The 19,207-nt window shown below is 51.4% G+C and overlaps 1 protein-coding gene across 1 annotated transcript; it reads left to right on the forward strand.

Annotated features, from left to right (window-relative positions):
* Positions 1–10,504: 10,504 nt before the first annotated feature.
* On the forward strand, positions 10,505–18,859 carry LOC122206190 (transcription factor CP2-like protein 1). The gene is made up of 14 exons (XM_042915106.1): positions 10,505–10,790; positions 10,926–10,999; positions 11,755–11,860; positions 11,969–12,075; positions 14,352–14,504; positions 14,732–14,842; positions 15,331–15,428; positions 15,646–15,700; positions 15,977–16,070; positions 16,466–16,556; positions 17,010–17,092; positions 17,747–17,892; positions 18,034–18,085; positions 18,696–18,859. The coding sequence occupies exons 1-14, from the start codon at positions 10,505–10,507 to the stop codon at positions 18,731–18,733; spliced, it is 1,494 nt and encodes a 497-aa protein (XP_042771040.1). The 3' UTR covers positions 18,734–18,859.
* Positions 18,860–19,207: the final 348 nt, after the last annotated feature.

Consider the following 19,207-nt stretch of genomic DNA (forward strand, 5'->3'; position numbering starts at 1 on the left):
CCTTCTGCCGCATTAACTGGATGTCTCTGCGAGGGAGACTCCCAATATGCACACCCCTGGACTATGAGGTAGGGGCTTCTTTAAGAGAGAAGGGACAATTTAGCATCATGTGTCAAAGGCCAGGCCTGACAATCCCTCCTTTGTGGTTTGGAAAGCAGGACAACCACATTCCTTTCCAGGCTTCCTGTTTGGACTTCAGCAGAGAAGGGGGCTTCAGTCCCCACACCTAAGGTCCCCAAACCTTTCCAAGACACATCCTCCCTCCTAAAGATCCTGCCACAAGTGGAGTTAGATCAGGGTGTAGGAAGAAGGGGTAGGGAAGAGGGTTCTTACTCTCCAGGTTGTTCCCTGTCCACTTGGCCTAAATGTATCTCTTTAATGCTTGTTGCTTACCTGCCATTTTCCTAGTCCTCCTCCCTCACCAGCCCTCTTTCTTCCCGGCCCTTCTGGCCCTGACCAAATCTCCTGGCCTGTCCAAAGAAAGGGAGGTAGTTTGAGGACTGAAGGACTCCTTCCTTAGGTGTGGGTGGAGGAACTTCTGGATCAAAGTCTCCCTCCTCCAGGGGCTCCTCTGCTGTGGGTGATGAGATTGGAGGGGAAGGTGGCACTTGAGAGGGTCCTGCCTTTATGCCAGCCCTGGAGAACAGAGGCTGAGCCCTGTGTCCTCCTTCCTGCCAGCCCCTGCACACAGCCATTCATTCATGCAATCTCTGTCCTCCCAAGAGTGAGCTCACCATTGGAGCACTGCTCAGGTTACTGTGTCCAGGAATAGAGATTTATTTGCCAGTGGCAGAAGTAGGACAAGGGCAGAAGTGAGGGTTGGTGGTTGTGGGGGCTTAGTTCCCTCCCCCTCCAGGTCCACCCACTGCAGCGGCAGACTGACTCTGAGTACAGCCTTCCTGAAAGGAGCTTCAAAAGATCCTGGCCTCGGCCCTCAAGCCAGTCTCCCCAAAGGCCTGTTCACTAACCAGCCTTCCCTCAATCCCTTCTGAAGTGAGGGCTACCGTCTTCCCTCCTGCCCAGCCCAGATTAGCCCAACATCCCTACTGGGCAACTCAGACTTAGGGAGGCTTGAAGCACCCTGAGATAGGATCATCAGGCCCTCGGTCTATCCTGGGCTGGAACAAACAGGGGCCTCTTCTGTACTGAAGACCTCTGGAGGGGAGCTACCCCTGTTTCCCCACCAACAGCAGAAGTTCTGAGTTCCTTAGACTCTAATACCTAGATGATCACTAATTAACCGTGTAACCTTGGGTAAGCAGCTAAACCTTTTAGAGCCTTGATTTCTTCTTCAGCAAAATAGAGATAGTGCCTACCTCACTGTCAGAGTGAATGAGACAGTTCCCCTCAGCCCAGGGAAGACAGGCAGGGAAAGTTATTTTCTTCTTTTCCTCCATTCTTCTGAGAGATCGGTCCCTTCCCAGTGCTTTTGCTGTTAGTTCATGGAGGAACCAACTCTGAAGGAAAGTCTGACTAGACAGAGGGAAGAATTTCCAGGGGTATCAGTGCTACCAGCGACCCAGGAAAGCTAGGGAAGTCTGTAGGTCCTGGGTCCCATCTGGTGTAGGCATCAGAAGCCCGAGGTGGGGCAAATGTGGAGGAGGCAGGGGGCTGGATCCCATGACCTCTGGATGTCCTTTCTGGCCTGCGGCCTTCGTGTTTCAGAGCAGTCTTTCATGAACTAAGTCTGAGTCATTGCTTCAGTGCTGACAACTCCCTCTGCAGTGACTGGGGACAGAGCAGGAGTAGCAGGGCTAGCTTCTGGAGAAGAAGGAACATTGTCCCATCTCAGAGTCAGAGGGGCAGCTATGAGGAGTGGGCAGAGCAAGGGGCAAGGTGCTATCGGAGGGTAAGTAGCAGTCACACACAGAGGGAAGGCTCCCTAGGCCAGAAGTCATAAGAGAACTATTGGGAGGGAGCCTCTTAATAGGAGAGCTCCATGAGTAAAAGTGGGTGCTAGGCTCTTGGGAGCCTGAGGACAGAGGGATGGACCAGATGACTCCAAACTGCATGCGGCTCAGTGTTCAGCCCACTAAGAAAAGCTGGTTCTCAGGGCACCTGGGTGGCCCAGCATCTGACTTTGGCTCAGGGCATGATCTTGCGGTTCTTGACTTCAAGTCCCGCATGGGCTCACTACTGTCAGTGTGAAACCTGCTTCGGAGCCTCTGTCCCGCCCCCCCTTCCCCTTCCCCATTGCTCTCTCTCTTAAAAATAAATAAAAACATTTAAAAATAATTTTTAAAAAAGCTTAGAGAAAGAAAGAAAGAAAGAAAGAAAGAAAGAAAGAAAGAAAGGACTGGTTCTCATCCTGGTCTGCCCTTTTCTTCCTGTTCTGTGACCTTGAGCAAAGACCTTTCCATCTCTGGAGGGACTTCGGCTTCTTTCTTTTTAGATTGGCAGAATTGGAATAGTTTAGGTTGAAATGGAGACCTGGATTAGAATAGGGGCAATAATTGTATATATCTCTTAGTGTACTTTTGAGGGTTAAATGAGTTAATATACAGGGGTGCCTGGGTGGCTCAGTTGGTTGGGTGTCCGACTGTGGCTCAGGTCACGATCTCGTGGTTTGTGAGTTCGAGTCCCGCGTCGGGCTCTGTGCTGACAGCTCAGAGTCTAGAGCCTGTTTCAGATTCTGTGTCTCCCTCTGCCCCTCCCCTGTTCACGCTCTGACTCTCTCTGTCTTTCAATAATAAATAAATAAATAAATAAATAAATAAATAAATAAATAAATGAGTTAACATACATAAAGAGCTGGACAGAGTAAGGGCACAAAAAATAGTTTTTATCTATCAATCTACCTATTTATTTATTTAGGGATACTTGACCTCGAGCCTGCAGGTGAGCTTCAGGGAGTTCATGAATGCCTTGAAGCTGTGTAAAATGTTGGCGGATCAGCATTCTCTGGGGGACAGTCTAGAGCTTTCATCTTCTCCTCAGAGAATCTAAAATCCCCAAAAGGTTAAAAGAACCATTGGCCTGAATGACCCCCAGGGCCCCTCCACTTTAAGCAGTTTGAGATTCTCTGATGGGAGGGATTGCTTCTCCTTCCGTAAGGAATGACCTATTTTCTGCCATGAACACCTTCAGTTCAAGCCCCTCCCTGCTGTGGCCTCTGCCCTTATGAGTTGCCAAGGACAGCCCAAGCTGAAAACATGAGTGGCTGGTCTTTTTCCTCCAGCTTTAGAATTGGAGCTCCTAGGGTGGGGAGTCTGTCATGGTTGAGGTCAAGTCTGGTTCTCACTTCCCAGCTGAGGAGAGGAAGAGGGCCCAGCCCAGTGGGGCTGGGGACAAGAAGAACACAGTGAGAGGGCCTGCCTTGCCCAGTCTCCCCTACCTCCCGCTGCTGGCCCACTGGGGCCCCAGAGGCAGATACCGCTCTAATGAGCTAAGGTCCATGGCAGGCATCAGTAATTACGATTTTATGGAAATCTAGAAGGCTCTTACGCAAGTGCCTGACACACTTCCGGCTGTGGCATCTGGGACAGCCAGGTCCCCAGGGGCTGGAGGAGAGCCCTTCCACCCCCTGCTGCCACCAACCCCTGGAGCTCGGGACACTGGCATAAAGCCTCCCTCCCACTGCCTGTGGCACTGTCCCTAACACATTCTGGGTGAGCTGTTCTCTCTGTCTGTGCCCCAGGCTCCCTGGAGGGGAACAGCATGGACTCTGGTGTGTGCAATCCCTCCTCCCCTCCCCAGCCAAGCTGAGGCTGTCCGGAAGACCTGTTTGGGTTATTTCCCTCTGCTCTATGAAGAAAACCACTCATTCCTGAAAGATGTCCCCTTCTATTCTGTTTCTTTTCTCCTTGAGGCTGAGGACATAGGGCTGACAGTAGTCACGGGGCCAGAAGTCATAGCCGCTTGCTTCACCTCTCCCCAGGCCCTGTGCCAGTTTGCCACCCCCGCCCCACTTCCCATGCCTCTGATAGTGTCCTAAAGCCACTGCTTTCTTTCTCTAGTCCATTCCCCCTACCCACCCACGAAGCATGTGTTACCAAGGTAACAGCAATATCATCACTTTGGGGTGAGCAAGGGGGTGGAACTCAGTGGACTGATAGAGGGGGTGCTGTTAGGGGTTAGAATTTTGGAGGGATGAACACTCAAGGGCCCCCAAATTCTTAAGGAGGATCTTTTGCTGGAGAGTGGCCCTGGGCATGGACTGGGGCGGGTGGTTACCGAGACCTGGTGGAAAAGAGGGAGGATGAAGTCTGGAAGCAGCTGGATCCAGGTGTTAGAGGTGAGGGCGATTCCTGCTGACTATGCTGGAGAAGCATGAGGGGGACAATGCCAAGGAAAAGTTGAAGCAGGGACAGTGGCGTCTGCTTTTAACTCCTCCCTTGGGGTCCGGCTGCTTAGCTCATCCTAGGGAGAGGCATTCCTACTGGGAGAGGCTGGAGACTGCACAGAAAGCAACACTGGGTGTCCTTCAGGGAGGGGCGTCTAGGTGGCGCCTTTGAGGGTCTACATTTGATACATCTAAATCATGAGGTCCTACTAGATGCCTCCAGTGGCTCTGGGCACCAGGGGCGCCTGATCCTTGCACCCAAGGCCTTCTTGTACATCCTGACCCAGAGAGCACCATAATGCAAAAGTTTCTCTGAGCTGACTTGGGGTACAGAGCCGCAAGCTGAGTTGATAGAGGCCATGAAGCGGACCCGAAGGCAGAAGGCCCAGGGTATTCCAGCAGAGGGAACAGCCTGGGCAAAGGCAGAGAGGGGTGGAACAGAACAGCCTGTCATGGACACAACAGGTAAGCAATGGGAAGAGGTGAGAAGGAAAGGCAGATGAAAGTAGACGGATGGCCCTGAGTGCTGAGCCTGGAAGCTGGGTCTTCCACCAAAAGTAGCTTCTCAACCTCGCTCACTGGAGCCCCGCTGAGCAATCCAGCAGTGCCCTGGAGGCATGGGGGTGGGGGAAGGAGAGGAGGCAAAGCGGTTTGGTCAGAACTTGAAAGGAATTTAGATACATGGCTCTATATTAAATGTTTCTGCAAACCTTGCATTTGACTCCAAGAATATTCATATTGGTTTTCCTGCCAGAAAAACTGATTTGAAGCACTAACCATTACGTGCCATCGGTGCCCTGGAAGATGGACCGAGGGGTTTCCATAGCCCAGCTTGAGAATGGCGCTGAGAGCAGCGGAGGCTGGAGGCCATGGGGGTTCTCTGCTGAGCAGTGGTGGAGTCATTTCTATGTCTTAGGGAGAACGCTCCGGCTCCCAAATGCAGCAACATGGAAACAGGGAGCTGGAGTAGTGAGCTTTTGGGGTCTTCTGGCCAAAAGCTTCACTATGGGGATGGACAGGACGCATTCCTGTGTCTTGGCCTGGGTGGATGACAGGTGTGCAGGACAGTGAGGTGACTCAAGTTCCAGCCCATTCCTTCCTAGCTCATAGACTTGGACAACTTGCATGCCTGTGTCTCCTAGTGTGTAAGTGGGAATCGTCATACCTCATGGGCGGTTGTGGTGGGTAGTGGGGCGGGTCCCCTCCCCCTGGATCATACAAACCTAAAACTGCTTGCCTTGCCTGCAATGCCTTTCCTCCCTGCTACAGCTCATCCCAAAGGAATTCCCAAGTCAAACAGGACCCCTATCATAGGCAAACTGTCTGAGACCACAAATCCTGCTTCCTGCCCCTCCCACTGCATCATTAGCACACACACCCCTCTATTAAAACCACAGCAGCCCAGCTACTGTCATTCATATTATTCATCCTCAGGGCTCACAGCCCAGGAGCGGAATGGAAAATATTTTGTCCCCATCTTGCATCTGGAAAGCCAGAGCTCAGAAAAGCCCCAGGTCTCTGACATCACTGGAATCAGACCCAGGAACCTGGGTCTGATACTTCTTTGGGAGTTGTTGAATGAATGAATGAATGAATGAATGAATGAATAAGGAACACTTCCCCCATCAGCCCTTTTCCCTTGGGGGAGTGGTAGACCTCATTCCTTAGCTCTCTAGGTTGGAATGTTGCCTGGAGATTAATTTTAAAATTCCGTAACATATTTATCAGGCAGAGTGGGGGCATATACAGTGATTAAGAGCAGGGACTGTGACCCAGATGGCCTAGGTTCAAACCTGGCTCTATCTTCTCTTAGCTGTGTGACTTGACCTAGCTACTTAACCTCTCTGAGCCTCAGTATCTCCATCTGTATAATGGGGGGAAGGTGATAATAGAATAATAGAAAAAAACAGCATCAACATTAGACGATAGATCGGTTGAAAAGCACTCTAGTTGTATGAGCACGGAAGAACTATTTATTAAATAAACAGACCCTCTTCACTTACAAATGCTTCATATGATGTGGGATACATACCCGGATATATGGAGAAAGATACATCTACATTTAGTAAGGACTTAATTATTATCTCATTCAGTTTGTACTCTAGCCCTATGGGGCAGAGGCTCTCATCATCCCCTTTTCATAATTACAGAATGAGACTCACTCAGAAAGGTTGCTAATTGCCCAAAGCCGTCTATGCTTGAACTCAGAGTCGATCTCGAGATACAAACTCTTAACCCCAACGCTGGTGCACCTCTCTTAGTCCATACCCTCAAGGGGCTTCCACTCTGATGGGAAAACAGACATTGGACAAAGTACACAAAAGAATGAACAGCTGTGAAGGATTTGATGAAGGGCGGACACAGGACATGGAGAACATAAGCACCAACTGGCTGGGCTGCAAGAAAGCTAAGAAGCAGGCAGTATGTTTGAAGTGGGAACAGAGAGTACTTTTCCAAGGGGAGACTTTCTGGGTGGTTCAGAGGGACTAAGGACAAAGGATTGGGTGCTTAGAGCCATACCTGTGTGCTAACTCTAGGGGGCGCTGTTTGGTGCAGAGCAGCGCACCCAAAGGAGGCAGAGACTGGTTGGGAGGTGGGGCCATCTCCTGGGGTGGGGCATTTGTGTGCACAGGCACGCAGACCACACAGGGATTGCCATATTCCTTTTTTAAAATCCTTTTGCCAGCAACTCAGGACCCAGAACTTTTGACCACCAATATGGGGGGTGGGGGGGGGGGGCAGGGGACGCCTGAGCCCTGGATAGGGCAGGATTCCACCCACCTAGGTACCCTGCCCGAGGTCCCACACACCCTAGTGTGAGGGAGGGAGAGAGAGATAGAGCCTCTTACCTTGTAGGCACTCGATAATATTTTGTTGAATGAATGAATGAATAAGGAACACTTCTCCCAGCCCCTCTTTCTTTGAGGGAGGGGTGGACCTCATTCTCCAATTCTCTAGGTTGGAATGTTGCCTGGGGATAGAAAACAAAACAGAACAAAACATTTTGGTCAGAGGAGAAGGACACTGAATTGTTATTTTTCAGCAATTTTTACAGATAAAAAGTTGCTGCCTTGGTTTAGGGAACCCAAGGGGTATTATTAGGATTGGGTTAGGCCATCGCCTAGAAAATGACAGAGTATTTGGGGTGGGGGTGGGGCGAATCAATTAAAAAAAATCTCACCCAAAAATTGCCCCTGAAATTATCTGTATGTGGGGAAGTTTCGGGGCCAGTTATGTCTGTACCTCCCAGGACTGGGCTTTGGTGGGGACCCTGAGGGTGGCAGATACGACCACCCCAATGGGGGTTCATGAGGATTAAACCCTGGAATAACATTCAGCTGCGTAGAATTTCTTTCAGTCCTCACTACCACACTGAATGGGAGGGAGCACTTGTCCCTATTTTACGAAGGAGGAAAGGGGGTTTAGGAAGGTAAAGTACCTACAGTGCCCTGGGCAGGGCCTGAGACTCTTCTGAGAGTAGGACCAGAAGTTTCTCAAGGCCTCTCTGGGCCTGAGGATGGACTATTCAGACCCCGTGCTGTGATTGCTGAGGGGGCACAGGGAGAGTGGGGTGGGCGCTGTGACTGGCCAGGCTCCATCGTCCCCAAGCCCAGCTCTTTTCCTTAGAGGGAGAGCCAAGGAAAACCAGGAACAGGCCCAACACCATCTGGATGGGGACAGAGTACAGAGACGCTGAGATGGGTGGAAGCAGTAGCCAAGAGAGCTGGGGAGAGGCAGCCTCAGGGGGGAAGGGGAAGGGTACAGACAGCTTTGGAGGTGGAAGCTGAGTGGTAGGGAACTGGGTTCTGGGATTGGAGTCCCACTCCCCTTACCAGCTCCTCACGGTGTCCTGGAAAGGGGCCTACACCAGCCTCTACCTTCTCTACCTCCGCCCCGATAACAAGCCTCCACCCACCTGCTCATGTCCTCTGCCCTCCCCTCACCATCACTCCTGCACCCTGATCTGCTCAGGCCAGGGCCAAGCCCTACTGGGTCCGCTCCCATCCCCCTTCCCCTGGCCTTCCTGGAAACCTGCTCTGTCCAGCCTTGGAGGGTTTCCTGGGGGCCTTCTGGCCTTGAACTCGACTTTGGGCAATGGGTAGGTTCCCAAAGTCTTGGCGAACTTGTCATGGGGATCTTGGGGACTCAGGCTTCTTTGGTCTCTACTGGCAGGAATGTCCCCCCCGCCCCTTTTCCTCTCCACTTCCATTTTTGTCTGGTTTCATGGGAGGAGAAAGCATATATGGAGGTGCCCTGCCTGGTGTTGGAGGGGGTACTCTTTGGTTTTCTCTCTCTCTCAGGTAAGCCCCCCAGAATCACAAAACCTGGATAGCTAGGGTCACATGAGGTCAGACCACATCTTTAGAGGGTTGTCTCTGCTCTTTGCAAAGCCCTCATCTGTTTATACCAAACACAGTAGTGGGGGGTGGGCCCAGGGACCTGTGTACAGTGACAACAGGGACTGAGTGTGGGGAAGGAAACTGTCCCCCAGGCAGACCTTATTTGTCTATAAACACAGTCCACCCCATGCCCCTGGGGCAGAGGGGGGGCAAAGCCACCAGCCTGACTGGGACTCCTCTCCTTCTACTGCCCTGGGAGGGGGCCCAGACACACACCCCTGCCTCCCCACATATGGGCTCTCCCTTCTAGCACCACTGAGTTGTTTCCACAGCAAGCTGGACTATGTTCTGTAAACTGCAGTCCCCTAGTCAGGCAGCCCCCAGCGAAAGGACAGGTGTCTTGCCATCACTGCACCTGTGTGTGTGTGTGTGTGTGTGTGTGTGTGTGTGTGTGTTAGGGGGCAAGTGGGGGAGAAGGGGGAGGCCGATGGGGATAAAGCCCTTTTGTAGGTCCATGCAATGCTCTGTATCTGCTTCTTCTGTCCCCTCCAGTGGTCAGGCTCCTCTCACAGGGTCATGTGAGGGGTCCAGGCCCACGAGTCTCCAGGATTCTACATGTTTTACGGATCTAGGACCAATCTTGAAGCCCGAGGGTGCCCCTCGGTGCCCCCGAGACTCTTGGGGAACAGTGGGGAGTGGATGTCCATCCCTGAGACTTTGTTTTGCTGCACCACCATATCCCCTTTGAGTTAATGATTGGTGGGGAGCCCTGGGCACACCGTTTCTTGATTCCCCCCAGCTTGGGCTGCCTGAAAGGTCCCATGTTTCCTAGAGCCCTGGGTGCTCAGCCAATAAGAGGCTCCCAGCCTTGCCCCACCCTTTTGTGGGTTTGCTTGTGTGTATAAAGGTGGATAGTCCAGTGGGTCCAGCCCAGCCCAGTGCCGAAGTCTCTGTCACACAGCTGGCTCTGCTCCCTTTCCAAGATGCTATTTTGGCACAACCAGCCAGAGCACCTGTGGCCCAGCCCTGGGGAACTGTACCCCGGGCCTCCAAGTGGCTTACTCAGGTAAGGGCCTGAACCCCTCCCCGCAGATTCCAAGGAAGGGCCTGGTCTGAGTTGCAATGGGCAGGTAGGGCCATCTGTTTGAAGACAAGGGGGGTGGGCTTCCTGTTCTTGGGCTCCTTTGGGGGTGGAGAAGTGGATCCTGGGACACCTGGTGTTTAGTGGATCCTAGGACATCTCAAAACACCCTGACCACCCACCCTCTCGGGGCACTTTTGTTGGGCATTTACTTGGTATCAGACAAGCCTGCAAACAAATAAGTGATGGCAGATTTTTTTTTTTTTTTTTTTTTTTTTTTTTTTTTTTTTTTTTTTTTTTTTTTTTTTTTTTTTTTAACATCAGAGTGCGAGCAGGGCAAGAGCAGAGAGAGAGAAAGAGAGAGAGGGAATCCCAAGCAGGTCCTGCCAGGACAAAGCCTGACTCGGGGCTTAATCCCATGAGCTTCGAGATCATGACCTGAGCTGAAATCAAGAGCCTGATGCTTAGCCGACTGAGCCACGCAGGCGCCCCGAGGGCAGATTTTTGTAGATGTTTGGTAGTATCTGAAATGTGCACCTTAGGAGCGCCTGGGTGGCTCAGTCGGTTGAGCGTCCGACTTCGGCTCAGGTCATGATCTCGCACTCTGTGAGTTCGAACCCCGCGTCGGGCTCTGTGCTGACAGCTCAGAGCCTGGAGCCTGTTTCGGATTCTGTGTCTCCCTCTCTCTCTGACCTCCCCCATTCATGCTGTCTCTCCCTGTCTCAAAAATAAATAAACGTTAAAAAAAAAAAATTGAAATGTGCACCTTAAAGGAGATTTCCCAGGAGCCAGAGGAGTTGAATGGGGGACTCTCAGGCCCTGGCTGTTGCTGGGGTGCCTTGGCTCTCTGGAGGATATGGCAGGCAGAGTCAAAGCCCCATAGGGGAAGGGATGGACAAGGCGGAAAGCCGGAGGTGCTCTCCTCCCCCTGGCAGGGAGTCCCTGCCCTTGCCCTACCTGAAGCAGGAAGAGCTGCACAACATCCCCAGCTCGGAGCCTCCCTGCCCCGCCTTCCAGTATGTGCTCTGTGCAGCCACCTCGCCGGCAGTGAAGCAGCAGGAGGAGACCCTCACCTACCTGAACCAGGGTATGCTGGGCCTGGGGAAGGAGAGGGCTTAGTGGGGCAGCAAGCTCTGGAGGCCGAGCCCAGTGCGGGATGGGAATGGCAGGCACCATCTCTGCCCGCAGAGTGGGGCTCGCACATCCCCTTGATCTCTCCCAGGCCAGTCCTATGAGGTGCAGATGCTCTGCAACCCCAAGCTGGGTGATACTACCCAGTGGGCCCGGCTGTTGAAGGTAGGTGCATTCCCCTCCAGAACTGGCAAGGGTTGGGTATGACTGTCCATCTGGGCAGGAAGCCAGTGTCATCACAGTGATGTCACTGTCAAGCAGAACCTCTCAAGTCCACCTTTTAATTTTACCTTCACAGCAGCACATTGGTGGGCAGGAGTTGTTGAGGAAGGAGGCACAGAGAGGTTAAGTATTTTCTCAAGGACACAAAGTAGCAGATCCGGGATTGAGAAATACATTTACATAGCATTATTCACATGCATGAGTCCTTCTGTCCAAAAAAAAAAAAAAAAGTATATATTTAGCCCCAATTCATTGCCAGAAACTGTTCTATGAGCTAGAGATTCAACAGTAAAGAGGCAGATGTAGTTCCCTTCCTCAGGGGGCTTGCATTCTACTGAGACAGGCATGTTAATTACACAAATTATATGCAATTACACATTCATTTCCCAATTGCAAATTGAAAAGTGCTGCAAGAAAAGAAACAGAGTGACTAAGAGTGGGAAGGGAGTAACTCACCCATTTCACAGATAAGGAAACTGAGGCTCAGGGTCTCTAGGTTACTCCCCCAGTCTCACAGCTTGAGAGTGGCAGTTGGGCATCTGGACACAGACCTGGCGATCTCAGTGCTTGTGGGCCCTGAGGCTGGGAAGCAAGGTGGGGGCGAGGGTGGGATGGTTGGCCTACGCCCGCTGTGGGAACTGGTTCCCGAATGCCCAAGCACCCTCTGACTCGTGAGCCCTGCCTTCCTGTGCTCACAGAGTGTGGTGCGTGTGGTTTTCCATGACCGGCGCCTGCAGTACACGGAGCAGCAACAGCTGGATGGGTGGAGGTGGAGCCGGCCAGGGGACCGCATCCTGGACATCGGTGAATGGGGAGGGACGGGGGAGCCTTCAGGGCCGCTTTCCGGCTTGGAAGGCTTTGTGGATGGGGACGGCTGAGGCTTGCTCCTTGCTCGCCATCCTGTGCCTGCAGATGTGCCACTGTCCGTGGGGGTGATAGAGCCCCAAGTGCTGCCCTCACAGCTCAACACGGTGGAATTTCATTGGGACCCGACCAAGAGGACCTCCCTCTTCCTGCAGGTGAGTCTGGAGGTCAGACGGGAGTGGCAGCAGCTCAGGTGGGAAAGGAAGGTGAGTTTGGGGGTGAAGGGACACGAATAGACCACTTCCGGAAAGCACCTGGAGGATACAATATGGCTGAATGTTTATTGACTCTCACCGCAGGGAAACACTTGTTAAAGCTGAACGCAATGGAAGAAGCTACAGAACTCAGGATAGAATTTAGCTTCATAAAAAGTCATTGGTCTGCAATACATAGGGAAAATTAAAAGGAGACATTAAGTGGGAAAAACAGTTGCCATAAATTACATATAATGTGTTGGAGCCTCAATATATAAAAAGTTCTCATATATCAACAAGAAAACATAGATGAAAGTTCAACAGAAAAACGGGCAAAGGGTACAAGCAGACAATTTATACAAGGATACAAATTGCCAATAAATGTAGACAGTGCAACCTCAGAAAATGCTAATTAGGGACACCTGGGTGGGTCAGTCAGTTAAGCATCTGACTGTTGATTTCGGCTCAGGTCATGATCTCATCATTTCTAGGATGGAGCCCCATGTTGGGCTCTGTGCTGGCAGCACAGAGCCTGCTTGGGATTCTCTCTCTCCACATCTCTCTGCCCCTCTCCCACTCACGTGTGCATGCATGCTCTCTCTCTCAAAATAAATAAACTTTAAAAAATTATATAAAAAAGAAAATTCTAATTAAAATGTGTGTGCATACACACACACACACACACACACACACACACACACACACATATATGACTGGCAAAGACTTAATTAGTGCACTCATTCTGTGGGTAGAGTGGCACTTGGGCAAAATTTATTAAATTTTATGTTTTATGTTTCTACTCTTTTACCCAGTCGTTCCATTTCAAAAAGTTATCCTGTAGCAGCGTTCAATAAGTACACAAAGATATATTGACCAGCTCTTCATAGAACCACTCTTTCTCATATTAAAAGATTTTAATTGCCCATGGGAAGATAATTGCTTTTTTTTGGAAGAGGATTGATTTTTACATAAGTTTTAGGGAAGACTTACAATGGAAATTATGTAGCCAGTAAAATGATGTCTAATAACAAGAGAAACTGCTTTCCTAGAAGGAAAGAGACAGAAGACAAACTTGTATTTAAAGTTTGAATTCCATTTTACAAAAATAAAAACATGTATGTGTATACACAAGTTATATTTCTTTTTTCCTTTTTCTTGCCCAGAGAAGACAGAGGAAGAAACAATCCTTGAATGTTAACAGTCTGTCTCGGGGGGGTGGGGGGGGGCTGTATTCTTCTTTACCCGGCTTCAGCATTCTCTATATTTCCTTGAATAGATTTCCCTTTATAATCTAACAATATTGTCAAAAGTCACCCGTATGTCACTTTTTTGAGTGCTCGCTATGCTCTAAGCACCTGGACTGGGAAGTCAGGCAGATGTGGCACAATTTCACTTCCACCACTCCCTCATGTGACCTTGCTCAGGTCACATGATCTCTGGGAGCCTTCGTTTCCCTACCTGTGAAGTTGGACCCTTTAACTGTTCTTTGCAGGATTGTGGGAGGGCTATAGTGGGCAGTGGGGGTGAACAGAGGGGAAGACCCCACTTGCCCTTGGAATCCTGGGACCAGGCAGAACACAGAGGCTGCAGGCTGCGTGCGGTGGAAGCCAGGAAGGCTTCCTGGAGTGGGCTGTTAGATTTAGCAAATAAAATACAGGACGCTCAGTTAAACTTGAATTTCGGATAAAGAACTTTTTAGTAGAAGAATGTCCCATGAAATATTTGGGACATATTTACGCTATAAAAAATTTACCTGTTGTTCATCTGAAATTCAAATTTAACTGGGCATCTGTATTTTAACTGGCAACTCTACCCTGGAATGGGACCTGTTGGCTTATATGTGAGCGGGCAGAGCTTTCCAGGTAGAAGATTCTAAGAAGAACCATGCAAGTGTGTTGGGCGTCATGATTAGGCTGGCTAGGTGGGGCAGTGTGTTCATTGATGGGTGAGAGAGAGCAGCCATGAAGAAAGGCTTGACTTGATTCTTTAAGGTGCTCCAACATGAGGGTGAGGAGCTTTGCTTCTCAACCCATAACCATGGGGAGCTACTGAAGGATTTTGAACAAGGGAAAGAAACTAATAAAGTTATGCTGTCAGAAACAAACTCTGGTTGGGGATGGCAAGTTGCTGTGGTAAGAGGCTGACAGGTGACAGGCAGGTAACAAGTGTTAGGTGAGCTTTCTTGAACTGGGTGGGACTTGTGATCACCCTGCTTTCTCTTTGCTTCTTTGCCTCAGGTTCACTGCATCAGCACCGAGTTCACTCCTCGGAAAAAAGGTGGAGAGAAAGGTGTCCCCTTCCGCCTCCAGATTGACACTTTCAGGCCCAGTGACAAGGAGCTGCCGCCTGAGCACCTGCACTCAGCTGGCTGCCTCATCAAGGTGTTCAAGGTACAGGCAGTTCCTGCCCCCTCTCTCTCAGGACCGTCACCCTGCCTGGCTGGCTGTGTGGATGCCAGTCCTGCTTTGCTGCGTCCCCTCAGCCCGCAGTTCCCTTCTCTGTACAACAGAGGGATGGGGCTTGATCTCTTTCTTAGAGCCCCATCCGCAAACGGGAAGTGGGCAGGTAAAGGGGTGGGGGGGGGCTGCTCTGCGCTTCCCTTGTCACTCTCCTGTAGCCCAAAGGAGCTGACCGGAAGCTGAAAACAGACCGGGAGAAGATTGAGAAACAGCCCCTGCACGAGAGAGACAAGTATCAGGCTGCCAGTGAGACTACCGTCTTCCTGGAGGTGTGTGCCTTGGTGGTGGGGGCAGGAGCGCGGGTTTAGAGGAAGGATCCTCATTGGACACATGGGGAAATTGAGGCCCGAGGGCTGTGGCTGCTCCAGGATCATCACATCCCCCAGTGATTCCACCCGTTACCTGCAAGGACACGCTGCACCATCTGTTGTTCAAGACCCAGGCGCTTAACTTCTCCAGGCTGCTTCTCCTGCACCCACCATCGCCCCACCCGGCTTCTGCCCCCCTCTGCCCAGAGCACTTCCCTTCCTGCTGCTGCTCCTGGAAGCCTCCCCCAGCTTCCCCAGCCAGACCTGCAGGCTGGTTTACGCTCTTGCTTTGAGCGGAATTTGGTCTACTTGTCAGGGACTCCTAGAGCAGGGACCAAGTCTGGCCCCAGGCAGGCCCCTTGTCAGCTCTCAATCGGCGAGAGGTGAGGGAACAGCCACCAATGCCCTCGGAATGTCTGGGCTGAACCTTGCTGCTTGTTTGCCCACAGTGTTCACCGTGGCCAGATCCCAGTGCAGGGCCCCACCCGCCTCTCAGCCCTCTTGCCCTCACCTCTCCCCACGCCTGCAAGCTCCTGTCCACGGAGAGGTGAGGCGGGATGGGCGCCTCTCAGCCCTTTGGGGCCAGCGTGAAGAGAAGGGCTCCTCAGCCTGGGCATCCGGGGAGGGGCAGGACTGAGGGCGCAGCTGAGGGCAAGAGGCTCAGCTCTGTGCCCTTTGGGTAACACCAGCAAGCTCTGCACGCCAGGGAAGGGTGGGTGGGGCTGGAGACCGGCTGCACTGCTGTCTCTCTGCTCCCCCCACAGGCTCTGCTCCTCCCCACCGTTCACCTTGGACACTTTGGGGGGCAGCCCCGCTGAGGTGCGTCTTCGTTTTCCAGTCCCCCAACCTCTATCTCAAACCCTTCTCAGGGCTTTATCGCACTCTCCAGAATAGGGTGGCTCTGCCCCCTGGTGGACAGAGGTTGTATGGCCACAGATGGCAAAACTTCCCCATAGGACTGGGCACTTGCCACTCACAGGATGAGCCTAGGCTCTCAGACTTGGGGCCCCCAAGGGCAAGGGCTGTTTCTCCTACCCCTTGCTCTCAAGTCCATGGGTCCATGGTGGTACCTGGACTGCCCTCTTTATGCCTCAGGATCTGAGCCCTGGAGCCTCCATCCTAGAGACACAGCAGTGGTTGCACCGGCACCGGTTCTCCAGCTACTGCCGGATGCTGGCCAACTTCACTGGTGAGGCTGGCATCTGGCAGGGACCGTACCTGTGGGGGACTGAGGGCAGAACACTCAGGCAGGAAGCCTGCCTATGGTCCTGGCTTGCTGTGTGTTCTTCAGCTAACTTTTAGTTGGGACTAAGAGTTGCCAGGCACTATGCCTGCTAGGCTTTCTTCTCATGTATTATCCCGTATAATTTATATACTACCCATAAGGAGAGGGCTCGGAGAGGTTAAACAACTTGCCCAAAGACACACAGCTAACAAGCAAGTGGCAAAACGGGGATTTGAATCCAAGTTTGACCCCCATGTCTGGACATAATAGGGTTATTTGTAGACTAATGTTGGACTGTGTCCCTTGCCATCCTCGATCCTGGGACTCCTCCCCAAATCTGGCCCTGTCTGATTCTGCAGGCACTGATCTGCTGAAGCTTACCCGCCGGGACCTTATCCAGATATGTGGGGCTGCCGATGGGATCCGCCTTTTCAATACTCTTAGAGCCAGGTGCTGGGCACGGCCAACCAGGATCTCTTTCCCTCTGTAGTGGCATTTACCAAGTTCAGCTTGTGGTTGTGTCTCATGGAATGTTCAAGCTGGAAGGTACCTTAAAGACCACTTAGTCCCACACACTCACAGAGGAAGAAACTCAGGCCCAAGGACAGTGACCTACCTCTGTGACCTACCAGTCACAGAGCCAGACTGGCAGGGATGGGCTAAAGTTAGGCTCTTAGGATCTCCTTTTTCTGTAGCCATCCCATTTGCATCACTCAGTTTCTGAGGACAGAGATGGATTTTTCTCATCTTCTCTCCTCTCAGGGTTCAGCATTCATTAAATGCTTAAGAAACGCTTGGTGATCTCCCTCCCTGGAGACCTGAGAGGAGGCGGGGTCCCTCCCAGGGAGGGGGCTGTTACTTTAGGTATGAAGTGCTGATACGTACACTGTTTTCTTGGCCCAGGCCCATCCGTCACCGGCTGACTTTATATGTGGCTCAGGAGGCCTCTAGGCAAGAGAATGAGGTTCCTAAGAACCCTGACTCAGGTGAGTTCTGGCTTCTCTCTAGAAGGCAAGAAATTCAGGTGTGGCTGCATGAAACCTCTTCTGGCCTGGGGAGAGGGTGATGCTTCATCATTCCTGGGACCCAAGATGCCCTCCTTGGCATTCCCATCTTCCATGACCAGATTAGTTCTCTCCTTCCACGGTGTCTCCTGGGTTTATTTTTCCATGTTCTAATCCCCAACCCCATCTGATTTTGTCATTGTTAGTATGTGGGATTAGAAGATTATAATCTTGTTGTTGTGTTTGGGTTTCATTCATATGTAGGTGTCCCTCCCCCTTAGAGAGACACACACAGAGAGTGCCAGCAGGGTAGGGGTATAGGAGACACAGAATCCGAAGCAGGCTCTAGGCTGAGCTGTCAGCAGAGCCTGATTCGGAGCTGGAACCCACGAACCATGAGATCATGACCTGAGCCAAAGTCAGACGCTCAACCGACTAAGCCACCCAGATGCCCCCCCTCCTTTTTATAGTGAGGGCTCCCCTTAGTCTGAGGCTTTCCCAAAGCTGAGAAATAAGCGGATTTATAAGCCTTTTTCTTTCCTTCTTTATGCCTTCCTGCCCCCACCCCCCTCCCCATGAGACTGTCACTACCTCAGACCCCAACTGATCCCTGCCCTGTGCTGCCCACACCCCCAGGCTTTTATCAAGAGATCTCTCTAGATGAACTCAGTGTTGTGGAGCTGAAGGGGAAACTGGCTGAGCTCTTGGCCCTCCCAGCCAATCAGATCCACCGCCTTTTCCACCAGGGCCCTGGGGGCATCCTCATTCTCCTTGGTGACCAGGTAAAGTAGCTTGTGGTTTTCCGCCAGGCCCAAGGGCCTTGATCACTCTTCCACCTCAGGTCCAGTTTCCCTGTCCCTACCCTGGCTTATTCTGTTTGGCTCTAAGAACAGAACTGTCATAGTGACCCTTCTCCCTTGTAGGTGGTTCAGAATCTTAAGGATGAATCATACTTTGTGGCTGTGGTGAAAAAAGGTAGGAGTTTTAGGAGGAGAAGAGTGTGTCTGACAGGCTCTAGAAAGGGTAAGATTGTGTTTATATTGTTTCCTAAATTAGATTAAAAGATTCCTTGAAGGTGCATGTAAGCTGGGGATGGGGTATGGTGTGTGCTGTGTCCCAATCAACTGGTAAGCATCTGAATGCCACCTTTGTTTGTGTCAAAGAGACAGATTCATGTAGCTACAAGACAGCTGTTTACTGCTCAGGAAAAAATGGTACTGGATAAATGCATTTTCACAAGGGAAAAAATGTCCCAGTTTCTTTGTCAGGGAATTTATTAAAGGGGAAGGCAAGGCCCCTCCCTCTTCTGCCCCGCCCCCCCACCCCCACCCCATCTTATAAGGCAGAAGGTGCTTGCCGGACATCACCCGGTGCAGAGCACCTCTGACCAGCTGGCTTCTGGTTATTCAGATGCCTGCCCTCTATCCCTCCTACACTACAGAGGGAGGGAAGCTTGCTCAAGAGGTAGATTCCAGTTGGGGCAGGAAGAACACTTGGGTGTGACAGATAACTGCAGGCTGCTTGGTTTTGGAGAAGTGGTGGTTGGCTTGCCTCATTCCAGAGGTGCCCTTTTCGCTGCTTTCAGTGCAGAATCCGGATGGCTACTACCTGGTGCTGACCTAGGCCCAGGGACATCCCAATGCAAGAGTTGGAGACTGATGCCAGCCTGGTTCTCTGGAGCCCTGTGTTCACCAGAGGTCTCGTTCAAATCTTCAGCTGCTTCACCAGGCTCCAGGTGAAGCATCGTGTACAGCTAGACAGGAGGTGAGCAGCACCCAGGCTCACATCTCTTCCTGCTCAGCAGCAGTTGTTGGAACCTGGGCACAGCCTCCCAAGCTCAGCTCAGCTGGCCAAGCCTGTGAGGCATGTAACTTGCCAATAAGGCGCTTTTGCCCCAAGCAGAGCTGCCTGAACACAGGTACATCGATCCATGCTTATTTAAAATTGTATTCACCATTTCCTTTTCTTAAAATTAAAAGTTAATTTAAAGGTATGTATCTTTAATGCTTGTTCAATTTTCTTGGTGTTTTGGTCCTCTTCCTAGAGTTGGGTAAGGTATGGAGTCGGAGACAGAGGAATAAATAAATGTCTGGACTT

This window comes from Panthera leo, chromosome E1, assembly GCF_018350215.1.
Source record: "Panthera leo isolate Ple1 chromosome E1, P.leo_Ple1_pat1.1, whole genome shotgun sequence".
NCBI lineage: Eukaryota > Metazoa > Chordata > Mammalia > Carnivora > Felidae > Panthera > Panthera leo.